Source organism: Schistocerca gregaria, chromosome 3 (assembly GCF_023897955.1).
Source record: "Schistocerca gregaria isolate iqSchGreg1 chromosome 3, iqSchGreg1.2, whole genome shotgun sequence".
Taxonomy (NCBI): Eukaryota; Metazoa; Arthropoda; class Insecta; order Orthoptera; family Acrididae; genus Schistocerca; species Schistocerca gregaria.
The window spans coordinates 446,162,908-446,185,771 of NC_064922.1; the positions used below are offsets into that span (position 1 = coordinate 446,162,908).

The 22,864-nt window shown below is 42.4% G+C and overlaps 2 protein-coding genes across 2 annotated transcripts in view; both read left to right on the plus strand.

The window, feature by feature from the left end:
* The window catches only part of LOC126355411 (uncharacterized), a 2,054,872-nt gene extending 2,044,154 nt beyond the window's left edge, over nt 1-10,718 (plus strand). The window contains exon 6 of the mRNA XM_050005714.1: nt 9,136-10,718. Within this exon, the coding sequence (XP_049861671.1) occupies nt 9,136-9,184 (49 nt within the window). The 3' untranslated portion in view covers nt 9,185-10,718. The remainder of the gene's footprint in view (nt 1-9,135) is intronic.
* On the plus strand, nt 9,678-11,630 carry LOC126355412 (uncharacterized). The gene has a single exon (XM_050005715.1). The coding sequence runs from the start codon at nt 9,678-9,680 to the stop codon at nt 11,628-11,630; it is 1,953 nt and encodes a 650-aa protein (XP_049861672.1).
* The last annotated feature ends 11,234 nt before the right edge of the window (nt 11,631-22,864 follow it).

Here is a 22,864-nt window from a genome sequence, read left to right on the forward strand (position 1 = left end):
TTTTAACGAGAGCATAAGGGAACAATTGACAGGAATGGGGGAAAGAAACACAGTAGAAGAAGAATGGGTAGCTCTGAGGGATGAAGTAGTGAAGGCAGCAGAGGATGAAGTAGGTAAAAAGACGAGGGCTGCTAGAAATCCTTGGGTAACAGAAGAAATACTTAATTTAATTGATGAAAGGAGAAAATATAAAAGTGCAGTAAATGAAGCAGGTAAAAAGGAATACAAACGTCTCAAAAATGAAATCGACATTAAGTGCAAAATGGCTAAGCAAGGATGGCTAGAGGAAAAATGTAAGGATGTAGAAGCTTATCTCACTAGGGGTAAGATAGATACTGCCTACAGGGAAACTGAAGAGACCTTTGGAGAGAAGAGAACCACTTGTATGAACATCAAGAACTCAGATAGCAACCCAGTTCTAAGCAAAGAAGGGAAGGCAGAAAGGTGGAAGGAGTATATAGAGGGTTTATACAAGGGCGATGTACTTGAGGACAATATTATGGAAATGGAAGAGGATGTAGATGAAGACGAAATGGGAGATACAATACTGCGTGAAGAGTTTGACAGAGCACTGAAAGACCTGAGTCGAAACAAGGCCCCCGGAGTAGACAACATTCCATTAGAACTACTGACGGCCTTGGGAGAGCCAGTCATGACAAAACTCTTCCAGCTGGTGAGCAAGATGTATGAGACAGGCGAAATACCGTCAGACTTCAAGATGAATATAATAATTCCAATCCCAAGGAAAGCAGGTGCTGACAGATGTGAAAACTACCGAACTATCAGTTTAATAAGTCACAGCTGCAAAATACTAACGCGAATTCTTTACAGACGAATGGAAAAACTGGTAGATGCGGACCTCGGGGAGGATCAGTTTGGATTCCGTAGAAATGTTGGAACCCGTGAGGAAATACAAACCTTACGACTTATCTTAGAAGAAAGAGTAAGAAAAGGCAAACCTACGTTTCTAGCATTTGTAGACTTGGAAAAAGCTTTTGACAATGTTGGCTGGAATACTCTTTTTGAAATTCTGAAGGTGGCAGGGGTAAAATACAGGGAGCGAAAGGCTATTTACAATTTGTACAGAAACCAGATGGCAGTTATAAGAATAGAGAGGCATGAAAGGGAAATAGTGGTTGGGAAAGGAGTGAGACAGGATTTTAGCCTGTCTCCGATGTTATTCAATCTGTTTATTGAGCAAACAGTGAAGGAAACACAAGAAAAATTCGGAGTAGGTATTAAAATTCATGGAGAAGAAGTAAAAACTTTGAGGTTCGCCGATGACATTGTAATTCTGTCACAGACAGCAGAGGACCTGGAAGAGCAGTTGGACGGAATGGTCAGTGTCTTGAAAGGAGGATAGATTTAAGTGTCAGGAAGTCATTTCTGAAAGTATTTGTATGGAGTGTAGCCATGTATGGAAGTGAAACATGGACGATAAATAGGTTGGGCAAGAAGAGAATAGAAGCTTTCGAAATGTGGTGCTACAGAAGAATGCTGAAGATAAGGTGGATATATCACGTAACTAATGAGGAGGTATTGAATAGGATTGGGGAGGAGAGAAGTTTGTGGCACAACATGACTAGAAGAAGGGATCAGTTGGTAGGACATGTCCTGCGGCTCAAGGGATCACAAATTTAGCATTGGAGGGCAGCGTGGGGGGTAAAAATCGTAGAGGGACACCAAGATATGAAAACACTAAGCAGATTCAGAAGGATGTAGGTTGCAGTAGGTACTGGGAGATGAAGAAGGTAGCACAGGACAGAGTAGCATGGAGAGCTACATCAAACCAGTCTCAGGACTGAGGACAGCAACAACAACAACGTCATATAATATGTAGCCTATGTCAGTCAGACATTGTTAGAATATCTTCAGAAAATGTGAAACAGTTTCCGAGATTTTTGGTAGCAACGTTAAACGGTTAACCCTTCACGGGATCGTAAGTTTGCTAAGAGTAAATGTTAGTATGTAAAATGTTCAACGTAAAATAAGTAAGAGCCACAACAAAAATGCATAAAAATATGTATTTGATGGGAGCTAGTTTCCCTATGGCTTATAGAGGTAACATAAATTATAGTTCACCTCATTATTTATTTATTGGTATTTTATAAAAAATGGTACCAAAAATAGTAAAAATTAATAACCACAAATTTATTACTGTACGAACTGATGTTCTAATTATGTTGTTGTGCGAAGTAATTTCCTTTAGTTCTGAAGAAAACACGGACATTGCACATAGTACTCATACTATGTGTCCTACCTTCTGTGAAGCATTTGTTCCACTTTTTGCACGCTGTGTGCTGATAAACTGCGTTTTATACCAATACTCATTTCAGTAGTGACTACATTGGAATTGACCGCTGTCGACATGTGTAACTATTTATTACTCCTCGTGGTGTGCTTCAGCGGCACTCGAGGCTGGTCAGAAGCGGTCCTACCACCCGTTGTCCCACACGCTACTTTAAACATATAACATAAGCATTGCTTGGCGCTATGATCAATAAATCAAACATTAGACGCTGGTATTATTTTATTTTACCTTTATTGTTAACACCATAGCATGCTTTCTGCTTAGCCATGAGGTAGGCACTGCCTATACGTTTATTCTAGCATATGATGATTTCTGGACAAATAACATTTTTCTTTTTTCATGAATCGATTTGGAGTCGTTCCATTTTACAGATGATATGCTATTTGAAATTTCGGAACGAATTTCGCCTTTCTGCAAATTACTGTTCAACGACAATGACTTGGCCACGATTTTACTATTAATGCAAACACTACCACAAACCTTAGTATTTTGTTTCATAACTTGTATTATAAAAATGGCGAATTGAAAATGTTATCAAAATAAACTTTGCATCCAAGACTTTAATCTGTTCCGTTAAACTTAATACTTCGTGTTTATCTTCTTGCCTGCGTGAAAATCAAATTCAGATGGGTAGCATGTGCAAGGCTCAGCCATGTGCCAAGTTTTGAGTCCTCATTTCATAGGTTCATTCTTGATGTATCGTTTCACAATTTTGTGACCTTTGACCATGATCATTTGTTCACCGATGGACTTCCCCTCAGAGATGGCACGCAGCTCGTGGTCGTGCAGTAGCGTTCTCGCTTCCTGCGTCCGGGTTCCCGGGTTCGATTCCCTGCGTTGTCAGGGATTTTCTCTGCCACGTGACGGCTGGGTGTTGTGTGTTGTCCTTAGGTTAGTTAGGTTTAAGAAGTTGTAAGTTCTAGGGGACTGATGACCATAGATGTTAAGTCCCATAGTGCTCAGAGCCATTTGAACCATTTTTGACCCTCAGAGATGTTCGCTGTTCATAGCTTTTTCAAAATATAAATTCAAGTTCAGCATGACTGATCTAATTTTATACGTTACTTCACTCGATTGTAAGTGACCATAATTATGACAAAAACATAAACTTTGACGTATGTTCTCAAGCCTTGTTCTTGGTACAACACTAGCAACGAAAGGGGGGCACATGTCTTCACCAGTTCACCAGTAATTCTCAACTGTTCACATAATGTGACAACTCATTGCAAAATTCGTGCCCAAGAATGCCTTCATTTCCTCATAGTCAATCGTGAAAGGACGTCCGTTTCTTTCTGCACACTTCATTCCTGATTTTAAGAAAATGTCAGTCACTATCTTACCTAGTTGTATCAACGTATCTTGCCGATAAGAGAATACATTTATACAACCCAATTCATGCGCACTTTCATAAAATGATGAAGATGCATAGGATTTCTTTCCCCATCGAAAGCAGGAGACAGCGTCCGAAGTCTCCCGCGAAACGGTGCGTGGAATATAGCTTTAATGCGTTACCTTAATAGACTCCTCTATTTTCACTACAGCGATCCCATTTTCAACATCTTTATCTATGAACTGCTGATATTCCTTACCCAATTGACTCTCATCTTCCTCATCACTGTTGTCTGCCATGATTAAATGTAATACGTCATCACCTCACGTATGGATTTCTGTGCGCCCTCTTCTAGCAATATCTGTGAATAAAACCCAAATATATATATGATTATATGATAATTATTACGATAAAAACCAAAACATTAATTTAGAAATATATCACTTGTGGACAAAAGGGAATATTTTTACATTGGACTATTTGTCATATCAGGCATTTGTTATTTTCTCAAAGATACTTTATTATCATATGAAAATGCCTCGTCAAATAATACGCAACATGTGAACAAATACAGTAATATATTATTACATTATACAACAGAGTGCAGCCTGTGCATACAATATCATTGGCGCCAATTGATTTCACAGTCTCTTTTTTATTCTAAACGTTCCCATTTAAGTATTTTCGTTTGGCAGAGGTTCCACTTTTGACATGTCATATAAAAATGCAAATGAAATTATAATTAAATACGACAATCGCCAGTACTAAAATGGGTGAATATATTTCCCTTCGTCGTAAACGGTAAAAAGGAGACCTGTATATAGATTTTATAAGTATTGGTGTAGTGGTAGGGTCAGGAAACTTCTGAAATCATATTTATATGCAAATGAATTAAATTGAACAATTAATCAACGCCACCCCACCATCAGCCACACTCATGCCCGCCCCCTGCATGATGTCACATGTTTTCCCAGCCGCCACATCCCCGTCCCCCACCTCCCTCTCTCACCCTCCTACCACCAAACCTCTCACCAACCTACACAATTATCAGATATTTTGAATTTTGTCGGGAATTTCGCTTTATTGGCGGGAATGTCTTTGTCCCAGAGATGTGTTAACATCCCCCATCACCACCACCACAACTACCAGTGAACTGGCAGGAAAAGGATTCAGTCTGTGCTGGATAGGATGGACATATGTTTTCATTTAAACTGTCTTTATGTAAAGAATTTGAGGCAAGTTCCTCCATGCAGTCTGTTCACCATGTGGTACAGAGTCCAACTCACCTAGTACACAGCACTGCCAGCAGAGTGTGCCTTAATCTCTCCAGTGATATAATCCAAGATGGCGGTCTGGAGTGGAATAATGTTGGGAAAAGGACTAAGCCTGTTCTGGGCTGCTGGAGAAAGGAAGGAGTGAACAATTTATTTAAGGACGGATTTCCTGTAAGTTATTTATTATGAAGATACTAAAAACTCACCCTTATGTGCTTGAGATCACAGTAAGTAGTCTACTGACCTGAAAAGTACTCCGACTGCAAAAGAATGCTCGAGAGTAAATGCGTAATACGGATAAGAAATGGAAGGGTGCTTGTATCAAATCGGGGTAAACGAAATTTATGGCAAAACTTCCTTCAAAGAGCATTCGGTTGACAGGGTACATCCAGAGCATAAAGCATTTCTTGAATTTTATTATGGAGAGAGATATGGATCAGATACAGTATGTAAGTGTAGATAGACTTTACTTGCAATAGTCATGCAGAGTTAAAGAGGCTTGTACGGGATAAACAAGCATCGATAGCTGCATCAGAGATGTCTTGAGACTGACGACTACAAGAGTAGCAAAAACGGGAGGTTTTAGTAATATTTCTATGAATATTGTATGTATTCCATTTTTATAATACACATTGATACCGTTTAATAACTGGATATTTAACATGGTCTAAGAAATCAAATTTCAAAACTGTACAGGGCGAATCACCTAAAAATTTCACAGTTAATATTGCAAAAAAAGGAAAAAGCTTTTTTTTTTTAGAGAATGGGTTGGTTGTCAGGGGCTGGTACTGTTAGCAAATAAACAGATTGTAATCATCTTTAGAAAGCGTATTTTTTGTAAACTTTTTTTTAATGGCACAGTGCTTATTGACATTAACAGGCTAAAATAGGATACATTAGAATAGTGATGTCTGTTGCAGGATTCTAGCTCGAGTCGTTTACGAGATATTATATATTGAAAACTTCACACACCGACACTTGTACAATACCTGCGGTAGCATACAACAAACGACAACACAACTGCATACGTCAGTTATCTGAATTCTGATCAATAATGAGACCATCAACAATAGCAGGTGGTGTTCACAATGACCACCCATCTGGTAGGGAACGACTGATACACACATCCCAACATTTTAGCTGAGATGTCCAAACAGGCTGCAATAATCCCTCGTGGCACCATATGTGATAGGGTGTACCTGATATGCCCACGTAGAGAGCGTCTTTCAGCTTTCCCGAAGGGAGAAGTCTACAGGTGTCAAATCCGACCAAGTTACCGGTCACCACATCTGGGAAAAATTCGTGGAGACATGCTGTAGTATGTCGTGCATTATGGGATGAACGGCCATCATGTTGGTACAACATGCTCCACCTACTGTGCAGCGTAACTTCTTCTAGCATCCATGGTAAATGGTCTGTTAGAAGGCTGTGACACTCGTGCCCGTCCAGTGTTCCGTCGATGAACAACGGGCCTATGAACTGACGGTTCCCTATCCCACACCACACGTTTACACTCCATAGACGCAGACGTTCCACCTGACGAAGCTAACGGCGATTATAAACATACCAGTAGTGCATGTTAAGGCGGTTTACCTGGCGGTGACTGGTAAATGAGGCTTCATTAGAAGATAAGAAACACGATAGATGTGGTGTATCCTGTCCTAATGCCCATGTACAGAAGCTACCACGTTTTTCGTAATCGTTTCTTCCACACAGCTCCGACATGGACCCATCCGATTTCCATCTGCTTCCAGAACTGAAAGAACATCTACGAGGAATTCATTTTGGCAGTGGTGCACCGGCGCAAGCGGAGTAAGATTGTGGATCCGTCAACAAACCGTCCACAGTGGCGGTGTCATCAAGCTTTTCTTTCGTCTGGAGATATGTGTTCGCCACCAGGGCTACTATGTTGAGAAACAAACATGTACAGATGAAGAATAAAGATGTAGAATGTTAGTAAAGTTTCTTATTTAAAAAGGTTTAACAGTTTTCACGTCAAAAATTCAGAGCCATTATGTGTCAACACGTCCTCGTAATTCGATATGTATTTCATACGGAGACTGAGAAGAAAAATATTGTTTTCTTTCTGTATTTTATGAGGCTGTTGCGTCTCTGAAGAATTGCTCAGTTATGTCGAAAGTGAAACACAAAAGACGTTTAAGTTATGAATTTAATATATCTGAGCGGTAAACCTTTACCTCAATCTGGAGATTCTTTCGAAAGGGGCGTAGAGGGTATCTCATTTGAGAAGACCAAGTCATACATGACAGAAACCACAGAATGATACTGTATCATATGTGAATTAATTATAAGTCACGTATGTGTGGTGGCAATTATTTTAATAATCGTGAATTTTATACATAATGGATGCTGTTGAACTCTGTGACCGTTCCTCTGTAGGGTGTAGAGTAAGATCCGCTACCAGTCACAACTGAATGTTATTTATTCAAAATGCGAAAGATTTTACGCTTGAACCCGTCTTCGGAATGCCATGCATTCGTTTACATGTTTATACATTCATTGTTTGAGTTTACTCTTCAAATGAAAGGCAAATACGTGATGTTGACTCAATAACACAACTGAAGGAATTAGACGTGGAAAATCACATGCGTTAAAAATTGCAATGTACTTCAGTATGGGTGGCGCATCGAGATCCAGTTGTAAGTACATTAATATTTTCTACACACATTAGTTTTCCACTTCCGATTATTTCAGTTCGTTTTTCAGTAAACATCAAGTAATTTGCATTTTATTTAAACATTGAACTCCAACACTGAATGTGGATATATGTAAATGAATGTACACGCTGAAACAAGAAAATGACTTAACACGAAGTAATTATCCGAGAGTAAATACAATGTACAAGTTCAGAGAAAGAGATAAATACAGTTTCAGAAGAATTGGATGATTCATCCAATAGAAATATCTTCACACATTGAGCAAGTCAAGCCGACCGGTGTGGTCGAGCGGTTCTAGGCGGTTCAGTTCGGAACCGCGAGACCGCTACAGTAGCAGGTTCGAATCCTGCCTCGCGCATGGATGTGTGTGATGTCCTTAGGTTGGTTAGATTTAAGTAGTTCTAATTTCTAGGGGACTGATGACCTCAAATGTTGAGTCCCATAGTGCTCAGAGCCATTTCGTTTTAGCAAGTCAATAACGCGTTCCACTGCCTCTGGCCCTTACGCATGCAGCTATTCGGCTTGGCATAGTTTTATCCACTTGCCGGATGTCCTCCTGACAGTTGAGGTGACAAATTCTGCCAAACTGGTGCGTTACATCTTCAGAATCATGAGCTCCCAGTTGGGGAGAGATCTGGCGAACTTGTTGTAAGGTCTGGCAAGCATGGAGACAAGCATGAGGAGCTAGAGCCGTGTGCGGGCGGAAATTACCTTGCTGAACTGTATGCCCAGGATTGCTTGCCATGAGTGGCTAGAAAAAAGAAAGTGCAATGTCGTTGACATATCGCTGTACCAAAAGTTGTACAGAATACCACCAAAATATTATGAAAAGCAACGGCACGGCAGACTGTCCCTCGTGGTTGTCGGGCCGTATGATATACGCACGCTGTCTAAGACATCTCCAGACATGTTCTAACTGGTCATCAGGATTCAATTCGAAGATAGTCCTATTGGATTCAATGATGTTCCAGTCCTCATCCCTCCAACACTGAGGATACTTTTAGCATTTTGGGCTGTGCCCTCCAAATATCTCAGGATTTTGACGATCTAACGCCGCAGTTATACAGAGTTTGGGACGAAATCGCTCTGAAAGAAATCCAACAACTGAGTCAGTAACTGTTTGCACAAGGCCAGAAGCTGACCAATGCGTTATTGACCTTCTCATTCTGTGAAGGAGTTTTTATTGAATAAATCAGCCAATTTTTCTGAAACTGCAATGATTTGTTTGTCTGTACGTGTACATCTACAGAATTCCGTCCCATCCGCATAATTCCTCAGTGTTGCGTCTTTCTTTTGCATGTGTATGTTAGAGAATATAATCACTTAAAGATGGGCACAAGGGCGAAACTGGTGTTGTATTAAATAAATCACCTTCAATTGTGACTGCTACACCCTGTTTTCACGATCACTTTTATGAAATATAAAACAATTCTGTTACTTTAAGAGGGCTAATATTCACCCTCTTCTATACATCGTTGCATTTTTCTGCATACAGTTATCAATACTTTCCTGTATACAATGTGTTTGGTTGCTTTGTTGCAGGCGTGAACCGCTTGGGATGGCAACGCGTGCGGCTGTGAGCTTGACTTGAGGTCTGGACGAACGACATGGGTAGCCCAACCATCCTTCATCTGCTGCTCATCGTCAACGCCAACATTCATCTGAGTGGGTCAGCCGTCAGGGACCAGCTGCAAGACCATCACAGACACATGTCTTCCGACCCATCGTGGAAACAACGACAGCGTACCGTCGAAACATCCAATGTTCACTCCAGTTTTGGATTCACTACATCGACATCGAGTCCCGACAGACAGCACGACAAGCGATCGACAGATTTAGAAAACGATATATCGAATTATACCGAGGTTGCATCGAATGGTTATTACGCCTTCCAAGACAGTAACGGATTTCGCGATGCATACAGACCGACTACAGAAAAGCCTGGTACCAGAACGAAAGAAGACGCTAACCCGATAAAAGAATTCGTTTCGACCGTTTCTCCGTCTAAGAGAAAATCCGATGAAGCTCTCAGCTGGTCAGTCAGTCTGAAGAAATTTCACCATGCTAAGCCGGCCACAGCTTCAATGCCTCTTGGCCTAAGGCGGCGCCGTGATCGGTTTCTTCGTAGCGTAAGAGATGAAACATTGTCTGCAGCAAGCCTCATCACCTTCGATACCATATCGCAGACTCAGGCGCCTTCCCCGTTGGAACAGGTGTCAACAGAGGAGGCCTCAGTTCAGCCGCTACGCAATGTGCCACAAAATGGACGGGATTATACGAATAGTGTCTCTGGTGGGTCGGGCGAAGTGTTCCGCCGGCAGAAACCGCCGGTGGAGCCTGTGCACGCGGCTGATGGGGATATTACGGGGACCGGTTTACGCGCCGCAGATCGCCCCAAGAGCCTCGTAAACGGCAACCGCACCGCCGGGGATGTCTATAGCGAAGGAAGCAGTGACCGCGGGATGTCGACGTCTGCGCCCGACGACGATAACGCACAAAGTATCAAAACTTCTCCTACCACCCAAGACGCCGGAGGTAACGTAAAAAGCACAATCATTACGTCGCGCCTAGCCAACCTCAACCCTAATAAGACTTTTGGCAGCACTAATTATACCAACCTCAAGCAAGACAAAGGAGAATTCGACGAATATTTCGAAGCGAACACACCATCTTTATCAAGTCAAAATTCGCTTACATACGCGACGCCTCGGCAGCAAAAGGAAAACTTCAGTAGTACGTCCAACTACGATAACCTCAATGAAATAACAACGACCGCAAGTGAAGATATGGGCACACAAGGTACTCTGTCTGTCGGTACCACACCCAGTACGACTGTTTCGAATCGTTTGAGTGCCCAGTCCAAAAGTGCTGGATTAGGAAGTTTTCCAAGTAGGTCGACATATTTACGTCGATTTAATAACAAGGACATATCACTGTTCAGCCTTATCGCAGAATCTGCAGATTCATCGTTACAAAAGGCAGACTTGAGTGACGTCGAGGCGCCTGCAGAAATTAGAGGCGGTGGTAGTGTTAACGAGAAATACGTCAGCACTACCTCAAGAGCAAGTGAGAGAGCAACGATTGACCGTAAGTTGGCGAAACATCACAAGCTTACCGCTCAGTTGCCCAACAAGGTATCGGACGAAGTAACAGCAGCAACACCCGCAGCACTTACCATACGTCCTAGCAGTGCTGTGAACGAGCATTTACCAAGTATACGAGAGTATCTATCGAATGAAGGTATGCAAAACGACGGTCCCGCAATGGCGATAACACCAGCTACAGGTAAAGATGCGATAACGGATTCTCTAAGAACTGCGTTGAAGTCCAAGAAACCATTATTGTACAATAACGAGCGTTCCGCAGGAAGTAGTAGACTTACTGTCACGACACCAGTAACGCCAGTTTTAAGCGTGATGCTAAATAAAGAGGTGACAAGTACAGTCGAAAAGTGGTCTGTTACATCAGCGCCTAGTACACGGGAACGTATGTCGGTGAGTGTTCCACCACTTGAATCTGAAAGACTCTTGCCCGAAGAGACTGGCAGTAAATACCGTACGACGGAGGATGTTTACACGGCTAGTACGGCGGATTTGTCAGTAGTCAGTGCGGAAACGGAGAATGAGTTTGAGTTTAAGCCAACGGATGCTAATCTGGATGACGACTCGAACGAAACTCTAATAACGGCCGGCGGTAACACGAGCGCAGCGAAATCGGGCGGGGGCGCGTCGGGGAACGACTCGGTGTCGGGGTGGCCGGTGAAGCTGTCGGCGGTGGTCGAGGGCGAGCTGGTGCTGGGCGGGCTGATGATGGTGCACGAGCGCTCCGACACGGTGACGTGCGGGCCCGTGATGCCGCAGGGCGGCGTGCAGGCGCTCGAGACCATGCTCTACACGCTCGACAGGATCAACGCGCCGCCCTCGCTGCTGCCCAACGTCACCATCGGCGCGCACATACTCGACGACTGCGACAAGGACACGTACGGGTTGGAGATGGCCGTCGACTTCATCAAAGGTAGGTGCCCAACTTGTGCTTGATCTTGAGCAGGTTGCTGTAGTACCCAATCTATTGCCGGGCCGCGCTGATTGGACGCTTGGTTAGAGGCGACATGTGAGGGATTGCGCTGCCTCTCCCACCGGAGGTTCGATTCCTCCCTCGGGCATGGATGTGTGTGTCATTAGCTTGAAGTAAGTTTAAGTAGTGTGTAAGCCTGAAGGGGCCGATGACCTCATCAGTTTGGTCCATTGTGAATTCACACAAATTTGAATATGAAAATCTGTAGCGGGTCAGCAGCTTTATGGAGTGGTCAGCCAAAATATTATGACCACCCACTTAATAGACAGTACGTGCCCCTTTGGCAAGGATGACAGGGGCGGCGTGTCTTGACGTGGAAGCAATGAGGCCTTGGTTGGTCACTGGAGGAAATTACTATTCCATCTACACACTCAAGTCACCTAATTCCCGTAAATGCCTCGGGGGCATGACCTCTGACGCTAATTTCACTCACATCCCAGATGTGTTTGATCAGGTTCAACTCTGGTGAGTTGGCAGGTTAGCAACCGGCCCTTGTGGCCGAGCGTTTCTAGGCGCTTCAGTCCGGAACCGCGCGACTGCTACAGTCACAGGTTCGAATCCTGCCTTCGTCATGGATGTGTCTGATGTCCTTAGGTTAGCTAGGTTTAAGTAGTTCTAAGTTGTAGGGGACTGATGACTTAAGATGTTAAGCCTAATATTACTCGAAGCCAATTGAACCATTTGCAGGCTAGCACATCAACTTGAACTCGTCATTGCGTTCATCGAAACACTGCGTCACACTCCTGGCCTTGTGACATGGTGCATTATATTGGTGAAATATGTTACTGACATCTGGAAACTTGATCATCAGGATCAGGTGTACGTGGTGTGCAAGAAATGTACGATACTCCTTGACCCTCAGAGTGCCTTTCACTAGCACTACTACACCCATGAATACCCTCGTGAATATTCCCCAGAGCATATTTGACCTGCAGCCAGCTTGTCTTCGTCTGGCAGTATAGATGTCAAGGAGCTGTTTGCCTGGTAGTCGTCCTACTTCGGGATGATGGAGAAGGTATCGAGATTCATCAGTCCTCTATCACTGCACCAACGTATAGTGTCGCTGGTCACGTTCCCATTTCAGTCATAGTTGACGATGACATGGTGTTAAGATTGGCGCATGCATAGTTCGTCGGCTGAGGAGGCGCACTTTCTGTTGAGACACACTTGTAGTGTACCAAGCATAACAGTCTGATGTTAGTTCCGCCACAATTCATAGCCTGTTCCGTTTTACAAGAGTGCCCAGCCTACGACGATCGACATCTGTAATGACGGATGGCTACCCAACCCTACGAAGTCTGAGCGTGGTTTATCTTGTTTCCCCACGTGTTGAAAACATTCACCACAGGACCCCTCGAACACCTGATAAGTTTTGCACTTCCCGTAAAGCTCGTGCCGAACCTCTCCCCCATCACAATCTGCCCTCGGTCAAATTCACATAGACCGCGCGCCTTCCCCTTTCTACACACGGACACAGCTCTCACTGATGCTACATGCACACTACGTGTGTCTGACTAGCAGCCATTCATCGCCAGGTGACGCTGCTACGGCCTGGACGGGTTCAATCGATAGTAGGTCGGTGGTTATAATATTCTGGCTGTTGAGTGTATGAACGCGTGGTGACTTTCTTTTCGAACATGACCGAATGAACACACATCTCGCATTCGTCTGATTGCTTCGCCTCAATGAGCAACGAATCCACAATCTCCAGTGAGGATGCTCGCTTACTTTCGACCTCCTCCGCGGAAATAATATTCCCGGGCGGGGAGGACATGTATGGGAACTGTGGATAGGAGGTGCTAGATGTAAATGTGAGTAGGGCTCTAGAACGTGCCAAGATACTCCACATATTTGCGATAAACACTTTGTAAGGGAGGCGCAGTGGCTAATGCTACTGCCTAGTAAACAGGACACTTCGGGTTCCTGCCCCTGTGCAGCAAACATTTTCACTCCCTACCGCTGATTCCGCACAGAGTCCCGATGTAGCTTATATCATAATTTCCTTCCATTACTGTCCCTCTCTGCCTCGTCCCTCATCAGTTGACGTAATAGTAAATTTTTTTTCGCAGACACCTGAATACACAGTTGGCGACACGCGTAGAAGCGCTCTTTCTGGTGACGTCAGTGCTGACACACTCGGCTCAGCGCACCGCGCACTCGTGTTTAATTCATTTACAACTGAAGACTGGAAACGGGAATGGGAGAAAGAACCGAAGGTTGCTATCTCCGTTTCTGTTTCTTATAAAACGCTGAATGTGCCTTCGCTAATACACTCCTGGAAATGGAAAAAAGAACACATTGACACCGGTGTGTCAGACCCACCATACTTGCTCCGGACACTGTGAGAGGGCTGTACAAGCAATGATCACACGCACGGCACAGCGGACACACCATGAACCGCGGTGTTGGCCGTCGAATGGCGCTAGCTGCGCAGCATTTGTGCACCGCCGCCGTCAGTGTCAGCCAGTTTGCCGTGGCATACGGAGCTCCATCGCAGTCTCTGACACTGGTAGCATGCCGCGACAGCGTGGACGTGAACCGTATGTGCAGTTGACGAACTTTGAGCGAGAGCGTATTGTGGGCATGCGGGAGGCCGGGTGGACGTACCGCCGAATTGCTCAACACGTGGGGCGTGATGTCCCCACAGTACATCGATGTTGTCACCAGTGGTCGGCGGAAGGTGCACGTGCCTGTCGACCTGGGACCGGACCGCAGCGACGCACGGATGCACGCCAAGACCGTAGGATCCTACGCAGTGCCGTAGGGGACTGCACCGCCACTTCCCAGCAAATTAGGGACACTGTTGCTCCTGGGGTATCAGCGAGGACCATTCGCAACCGTCTCCATGAAGCTGGGCTACCGTCCCGCACACCGTTAGGCCGTCTTCCGCTCACGCCCCAACATCGTGCAGCCCGCCTCCAGTGGTGTCGCGACAGGCGTGAATGGAGGGACGAATGGAGATGTGTCGTCTTCAGCGATGAGAGTCGCTTCTGCCTTGGTGCCAATGATGGTCGTGTGCGTGTTTGGCGCCTTGCAGATGAGCGCCACAATCAGGACTGCATATGACCGAGGCACACAGGGCCAAAACCCGGCATCATGGTGCGGGGAGCGATCCCCTACACTGGCCGTACACCTCTGGTGATCGTCGAGGGGACACTGAATAGTGCACGGTACATCCAAACCGTCATCGAACCCATCGTTCTACCATTCCTAGACCGGCAAGGGAACTTGCTGTTCCAACAGGACAATGCACGTCCGCATGTATCCCGTGCCACCCAACGTGCTCTAGAAGGTGAAGTCAACTACCCTGGCCAGCAAGATCTCCGGATCTGTCCCCCATTGAGCATGTTTGGGACTGGATGAAGCGTCGTCTCACGCGGTCTGCACGTCCAGCACGAACCCTGGTCCAACTGAGGCGCCAGGTAGTAATGGCATGGCAAGCCGTTCCACAGGACTACATCCAGCATCTCTACGATCGTCTCCATGGGAGAATAGCAGCCTGCATTGCTGCGAAAGGTGGATATACACTGTACTAGTGCCGACATTGTGCATGCTCTGTGGCCTGTGTCTATGTGCCTTTGGTTCTGTCAGTGTGATCGTGTGATGTATCTTACCCCATGAATGTGTCAATAAAGTTTCCTCTTCCTCGGACAATTCACGGTTTTCTTATTTCAATTTCCAGGAGTGTATATTGAGATAGTTTTGAAGTAAGAGAGAAGCCTTCTAGTACTTCAAAATACGCTGGTGTTCAGAAGTTAAGGACAAAAGTAAATTTCGCCAGATGTGTCATTGGCAAGTAACATAACTCGAAGAACGTGGACTATACGGGAAACAACTGCTAGAATATGACGCATAATCGGATTACTCAACTTTTGGTTTTTTCCCATTTTGGGACACATGAAAGTAAGACACAAACCCCTACTTGTGCTTTTCATCATACTTACATAGAAGCAAACATATAGAGTACGTACTTTTCATTGAGTGGTTGCTAAATTCAAACTTTAAAAACTTATTGCAAAGTCTCTTGAGTAGGTAGTTATCCAGATAGACATAAGACATACAATAAAAGTTGCTTATTACCCTTAAATAGGAACACAAAAACAAAAAATACATACAGTACATACAATACATACTTTGTTGTTATGGGACGACTATGATATACAAGTCTCACACACTAATAAAATATACTTATGATATAAAAATAATCATTATCAAAAGAAGTATAAAAAGACACAAAAATGAAAACTAGTGATATACAACTGTCTCTGTGATTTCTTGCAAATTCCTCTAATCCAAGACACGATTTAGCGATGCACTTTTTATGTTTTACGTATTTTGTCTCCGCAAGATTAGAAACCGGCCGGTGTGGCCGAGCGGTTCTAAGGCCTACAGAACTGCGCGACAGCTATGGTCGCAGGTTCGAATCCTGCCTCGGGCATAGATGTGTGTGATGTCTTTAGGTTAGTTAGGTTTAACTAGTTCTAAGTTCTAGGGGACTGATGATCTCAAATGTTAAGCCCATAGTGCTCAGAGCCATTTGAACCATTTGAACCAAGATTAGAAGACACTAAAATTCGCGACACACCTGACGTGTATTTGCGACATTCCAGTGTGTCGCTACACAACAGTTCAGATACGTAGGTACACAAGGTTTTGATAAAATACGCAATCAAATGGACAGATGTGACACTTCTATTCAAAGGCAATAATTACACTGACGCCATGGCAATTCATGATGGTCGCTTCGACGTTACAAAATGGGGGACATGGTTTATAACAGGGTGTTTGATCACTACCGACGTCAAAGCAAGCTCTGTAACGTTGTCCCATGCTCGCCACAAATTTGGTAAGAGGATTTTGTGGTGGCGCATTCCATTCCTCCAACAGCGCAGTTGACACATCTTGCTTGGCCGTTGGTACATACTGCGACACAAATGTTTGTCTTCGAATTCAAGCTGCTCATTTAAAACAGATAATGCTTATCTTCCTTTGAGTTTCTTGTCAATTTGCTTTAGAATGCTCACTTTTCTGTCTCTAATTTGTTAAAAATTATTCAAACTATTATATAACATTTTATACTTTGTAACCTTTATTATTTTGCCAAATATCATTTTATGACTTATAATCTGTTTTTACAATGTTTACTTCTGTCTCGCTTCAGGACTGCATAATGTAAAATTCAAATCCTTTTAATATTCTGACATAATGGGTTGTAGTATTGCATTTTAAATACCGTGTTCCTTATGACTCATGGTGTTTATATACATATGTTTTATTCTCTGATAACATAGTCTGTCTCATAAGTCTCGTGTGGTCCTTCTTTCTGAGCAATAGCTGTTAATATATTTAAAACGTACCACTTTCCTTTTTCACGTATTACATTATTAGTATTCAGGTTTCTAATATTGTCTTTCCTATCCATTTCAAGGCAATGCACATAAAAGATTCATCTCTAAAGAAACTGAAAAGAAGTGGAATCTATTATTCCTGTGTCCATCAGGAAAGGGTTTTACAAAAAGGTACGGCCAAACTTTCAGGAAACATTCCTCACACACAAATAAAGGAAAGATGTTATGTGGACATGAGTCCGGAAACGCTTAAATTCTATGTTGGAGCTCATTTTAGTTTCGTCCACCTACGCTCAATGGAGCACATTATCATGATTTCAAACAGAATACTCTACCTGTGCTGCTAGAGCATGTGCCTTTACAAGTACGACACAACATGTGGTTCATGCACGATGGAGCTCCTACACATTTTAGTCGAAGTGTCCGTACGCTTCGAAACAACAGATTCGGTGACCGATGGATTGGTAGAGGTGGACCAATTCCATGGCCTCCACGCTCTCCTGAACTCAACCCTCTTGAGTTTCATTTATGGGGGCATTTGAAAGCTCTTGTCTACGCAACCCCGGTACCAAATGTAGAGACTCTCCGTGCTCGTATTGTGGACGGCTGTGGTACAATACGCCATTCTCCAGGGCTGCATCAGCGCATCAGGGATTCCATGCGACGGGGGGTGGATGCATGTATCCTCGCTAATGGAGGACAGTTTGAACATTTCTGTAACAAAGTGTTTGAAGTCACGCTAGTACTTTCTGTTGCTGTGTGTTTCCATTCCATGATTAATGTGATTTGAAGAGAAGTAATATAATGAGCTCTAACATGCAATGTAAGCGATTCCGGACACATGTCCACATAACAAATTTTCTTTCTTTGTCTGTGAAGAATGTTTCCTGAAAGTTGGCCGTGCCCTTTTGTAACACCATAGTAGTTAATGCCTTCAGTAGCTAGAATCTGTTATTTAGCTGGCAGTATTGGCGCTTGCTGTATTCCAGCAGTTCGAGTAACGAATTTTTTTTTTGGGGTAGGTGAGTCAAGAAAGATAAAAGTTATTGTTGGGCAGGGCTACTCTTTTGCAGGGATTATTGAAAGTGAGATTGCGTTGAGCTAAGATGTTGTGTGTCAGTTTAGTGTTGATCAGAATAAGTAAAGAGAAAACTGTCTGAGTACGTTCAGTATAACTCAACTCTTTCAGTATCAAATAACGTTGAAATTTACCAGCATATTCATTATTAATTTTTCTAAGGGGTAGTTTCATGTGTTGTAATCTATTTACCACAGAGGTCAGACAAGGTGGCCACATTCAGCGTTTCTTATGCGAAAAACAAACGAACTTTCACTCTGCTAAGTCTACCGAAAGTACAGTACTGTGCAGCCGAGTTGCGAAGCGCATATTTAGCGCAATGGACTCGTATTCTTGTGTACAACGATTGGAGCCTACATCCGGCAATACTGCTTTACTAATGGGTACTATTAAAATTAGTCTTGATCGCAAATTTATTTGTTCTGGTATCCAGTTTCGACCACGCCTGTGGTCATCTTCAGCCCTACAAGTCAAATACAATGTCTGATGGGAGGGCTGCATATATTAAAGAGAATTATATAAAACTACGAAGTTATAAAACGACGAATTACCAAAATGCTGTATGAGCAGAAGCCTCCTTCTGGTGGTAAATCACTGCCAGATAGAGCAGTGCACGTCTCACTTATATATTCGAGGCATCGCCCACTTTTGACAAAATGATATCATTGCTAAACAATGGGTTGGAAACCCTATAACAACGTAAAAGTTGATATGTAAAACAACAGTGACAAGAATGAGAAATAAAATATAAGGAAATTAGCTGGTCTTGTGGAGAACCATTTAGAAGCTACTGGTTGCCATAGTAAGTATTGACGCCATTCCAAAGATGTGGCAGCAGGCTATTCTCCAACGAGGTTGTTGTAATATCTATAGGCTAAGGCTGTCACGTCAAACGACGTACCATGAACAGCAGCATGTTATTATTGAAACGATAACGCTATAGCAGGTCGCGTTCTATTAGGGAGACTACAAAGAACGCTGACTGACGTGTTGTAATAAATGCTGCACAGATACTATTTCAATGTGTAACACGAGTCATCCACTTCAACAGATTATTCGATATATAATAATTAGTTCTTTCAGATTGGAGATGAGAAAGAAAGAAATCGAGAGGGCACAGTACTTGTGCGTGTGCTTAAAATACTGCCTATGACGCACACACACACACACACATACACACAAATTTTACACGTGGCAATATGAAACACCGTTGCTATATTTTATATTACATGTCAATCTTATAAACAAAAATTGAGTTGTAGTATTGTATTTTATATTCCCTCTACTTTCTGACTAATGGTGTTTATATACATATGTGTTCGTGGCTTTATTCTCTGATAACATAGTCCGTCTCATAAGTCTTATCCACTCGTCAAATATTTCTTTTTTCCTTTACATTTAATAAAGAAAAGAAACATATTAATCTGTATATATATATATATATATATATATATATATATATATATATATATATTTCTGACACTTAAATCTATACTCGACGTCAACAAATTTCTCTTCTTTAGAAACACTTTTCTTGCCATTGCCAGTCTGCATTTATATCCTCACTACTTCCGCATTCATCAGTTATTTTCCTCCCGTAATAGAAAAAGTCATTTACTATTTTAAGTGTCTCATTTTCTAATCTAATTCCCTCAGCATCACACGACTTAATTCGATTACATTCTATTATCCTCGTTATGCTTTTGTTTATGTTCATCTCATATCCTCCTTTCAAGACACTGTGCATTCCGTTCAACTGCTCTTCCAGGTCCTTTGCTGTCTCTGGCAAAATTACAATTTCATCGGCAAACCTCAAAATTTATATTTCTTCTCCATGGCCTTTATTTCCTACTCCAAATTTTTCTTTTATTTCCTTTACTGCTTGTGCGATATATACAGATTGAATAACACTGGTGATAGGCTACAACGCTGTCACACTCCCTTCTCAACTAGTGCTTCTCTTTAGTGCCCCTCGACTCTTATAAGTGCCCTCTGATCTCTGTTGAAATTGACGAATTGTCATTTAATTACGTGTATTGACAAAAAACTGATCTACAGCCCATATTATCCGAAACGGTTAGCTACATTTTTCTTCCCTATAGCTCGTCTTTTGTAAATAGCTCTTATACTACCGCTAAAGTGTCGTTAACGAATTCAAATGAATTTCTTTGTGCTGATATTTGCCCCCTTTTTGGTGGATGATCATTATCCTATGTGATGCAGTGCAGTTATCTCTCAAATCATTTTCTGCGCAGGAAAAGGAAATCGTTCGAGGGGTTGTAGAGTGTGATTTGAGAAACAATTCGAAGTTTTGAACCCGTGTCTGGAAACGACATCCAACGATGCTACAGAGCGGAGAAGTTACAGCCACCGCACCTGTCAGTAAGCCACCATTTCGGCAGCAAACATGACTTTGTACACCTACAGACCAAGGCTTGTGTGCCTGCGTATTAGTGGAGACAAAGAGCTTGATTTGCCTAATCGAAACTAACCACAGGACAGACTGGCAATTTTAGAACGCAAAATATTGTGACAGAAAATGGATTTACAATTGAACATGCAACTTTCACTACTAAATATGTCATTATTTATAATGCTAATGTGACCACTATGTTCTATTGAAGTTCAAATTTTGTGTCGTGTTCAACTGTTTTTTAAGATAATAAAAAATATACAACATTTATAGCAAGTATGAGACCATATTGACCAACAATACCCTCGTTTGGAAACTTCAAGAAAATTTAAGATCATTACTCATTTCTGCCTACTTTTGGATACATATATCTTTCACCAAATTTTAATGCGTTACTAAATTACTTTAACTGAGCTTTTGTACTATTTCTTCACATGTCACATGAAAAACATTACTTTATAATTAGCATAAATTGCTAGTTATGCAGTGAAACTAGCTATGGATCCAAAGAGTTAATTAGAATAGACACTTAATTTACGTCTACCATGTTTACTTGAGAGTTTGACATCAAGCGGGAGGAAGGACATTAGCTACTGTTACATTGCATTGCGAATATGGTAAACCTATCTGTTAGTCTCAGTCATGTCACTCTTAAATTTGATCTCCAAGCTTCTCTTCATCAAAACGGTTTGTTTCTGTTCCTCTGTAAATTTAGTTTTCCCTGCAGTGTTAGTCGTTTGTTAGTGAGATTCTGATAAAGGTCGATAAATCGATTAATGCGCTGCTAGATATCTCACTGCTGACAATAGAAAAGTCAACAGTAGTAATAGTAAAATAATTTCAGCTTAATGTTAGATTATCCATGTCTGATCTAGCGAAATCTGTGGCAGTGAAACATTGTTGATGAATGACGCAACCATGTACAAATACCTATAAAATGTTTTATTTTGGTGCCATAACCTGTTTTGGGGTACCATGCCCGTCTTTAGATGGCTAATAGTTTTAGTTTAACAGATGTTCTGACCAACAGTATGTTGTCTGCCCCTACATTTCATAAGAATACTTGAGTATTTAGTGCAACTTTACAAGTTCTAAAGTTCTAAAGTGTCAGCATTTACTTATGTATGATGCAGAATAGTTGTAATCCCTAATATGTGTTTATGTAAATGGCGAGTTTTTTGTAGTGGTCCATGTGGTTCAACAGATCGATGTACATGTTGTTGAGTTCTACACAGCACACATATTGTAAATATATTGCTGTGGTAAACGTAATAATATTCTTAAAGTCAGTACTGAGCATCCCACATGCGCAATATGCTTGATTTTTTGTTTATAGTGCAGAGGCTGTCATTATAGGAAGATTGTAGAGTAGGAGAAACACAATCATTTGCAATTGCCATGAATGACATCCACCCCAGTATCAAATTCATTGTTGAGCCTAGGTCAGAAGAGAATATCAGGTTTCTTGATCTGAGAATGAAACATCTGAATGAAAAATGTGCCTCTGAAATTCATAGAAAACCAACCACCACAGATGTCATTATAGATACTTCTTCATCACACAATACACAACACAAAATGGCTTCTTTTAGATCCATTACCTGTATATATAGAATTGCCCTCAGTTCATGTGTCAAGGAGAAAGACATTAATATTATCAGAACAGTAGCGACAAAAAGTCACCAATAATTGACCACATGTGCAATACAATTAAAGATACTAAATCACCTGCAGTAAATTCAGACTCAGCAGCACAAAATCAACTATTTGCATGCAGTCCCTTCCTAGATCAATCTCAAACCAAATTGTCCATCTTTTACAAAACAAAAGAGTTCACATAAGTGGCCGCACAACTAACACTGTGTAATATAATATTACCTAAGCATCAAATCACCAGCCTAGGCCTAGAAAATTTAGAAGTTTACAAGATTATCTGTGACAACTACCCCATCTTTTATCTTGGATAGACAGGCAGGAGCTTTAGTATAAATTACTGGGAACATATGTAGGCCCTTATAAAAAAATTGAATATATCTGCAATAGTCACTCACATGAATCAGTGATGATGATGAAATCCTATACTCCCAGACAGAGTGTATGGGAACAATGAGGGGGACCCACACCGCCGTACTAGGCAAGGTCCTAATGGAGGTGGTTTGCCATTGCCTTCCACCGACCGTAATCGGGATGAATGATGATGATGACACAACAACACCCAATCATCTCGAGGCAGGTGAAAATCTCTGACCCCACCGGCAATCAAACCCGGGACCCCGTGCTCCGGAACCGAGAACGCCACCGCGAGACCACGAGCTGCGGACACATGTATCAGTATGGACACTCTGTTTCGAACGATAA

Coding starts and splice junctions, on each gene's coding strand:
- LOC126355412 (XM_050005715.1), top strand. CDS start 9,678: ATGCCTCTTGGCCTAAGGCGGCGCCGTGATCGGTTTCTTCGTAGCGTA.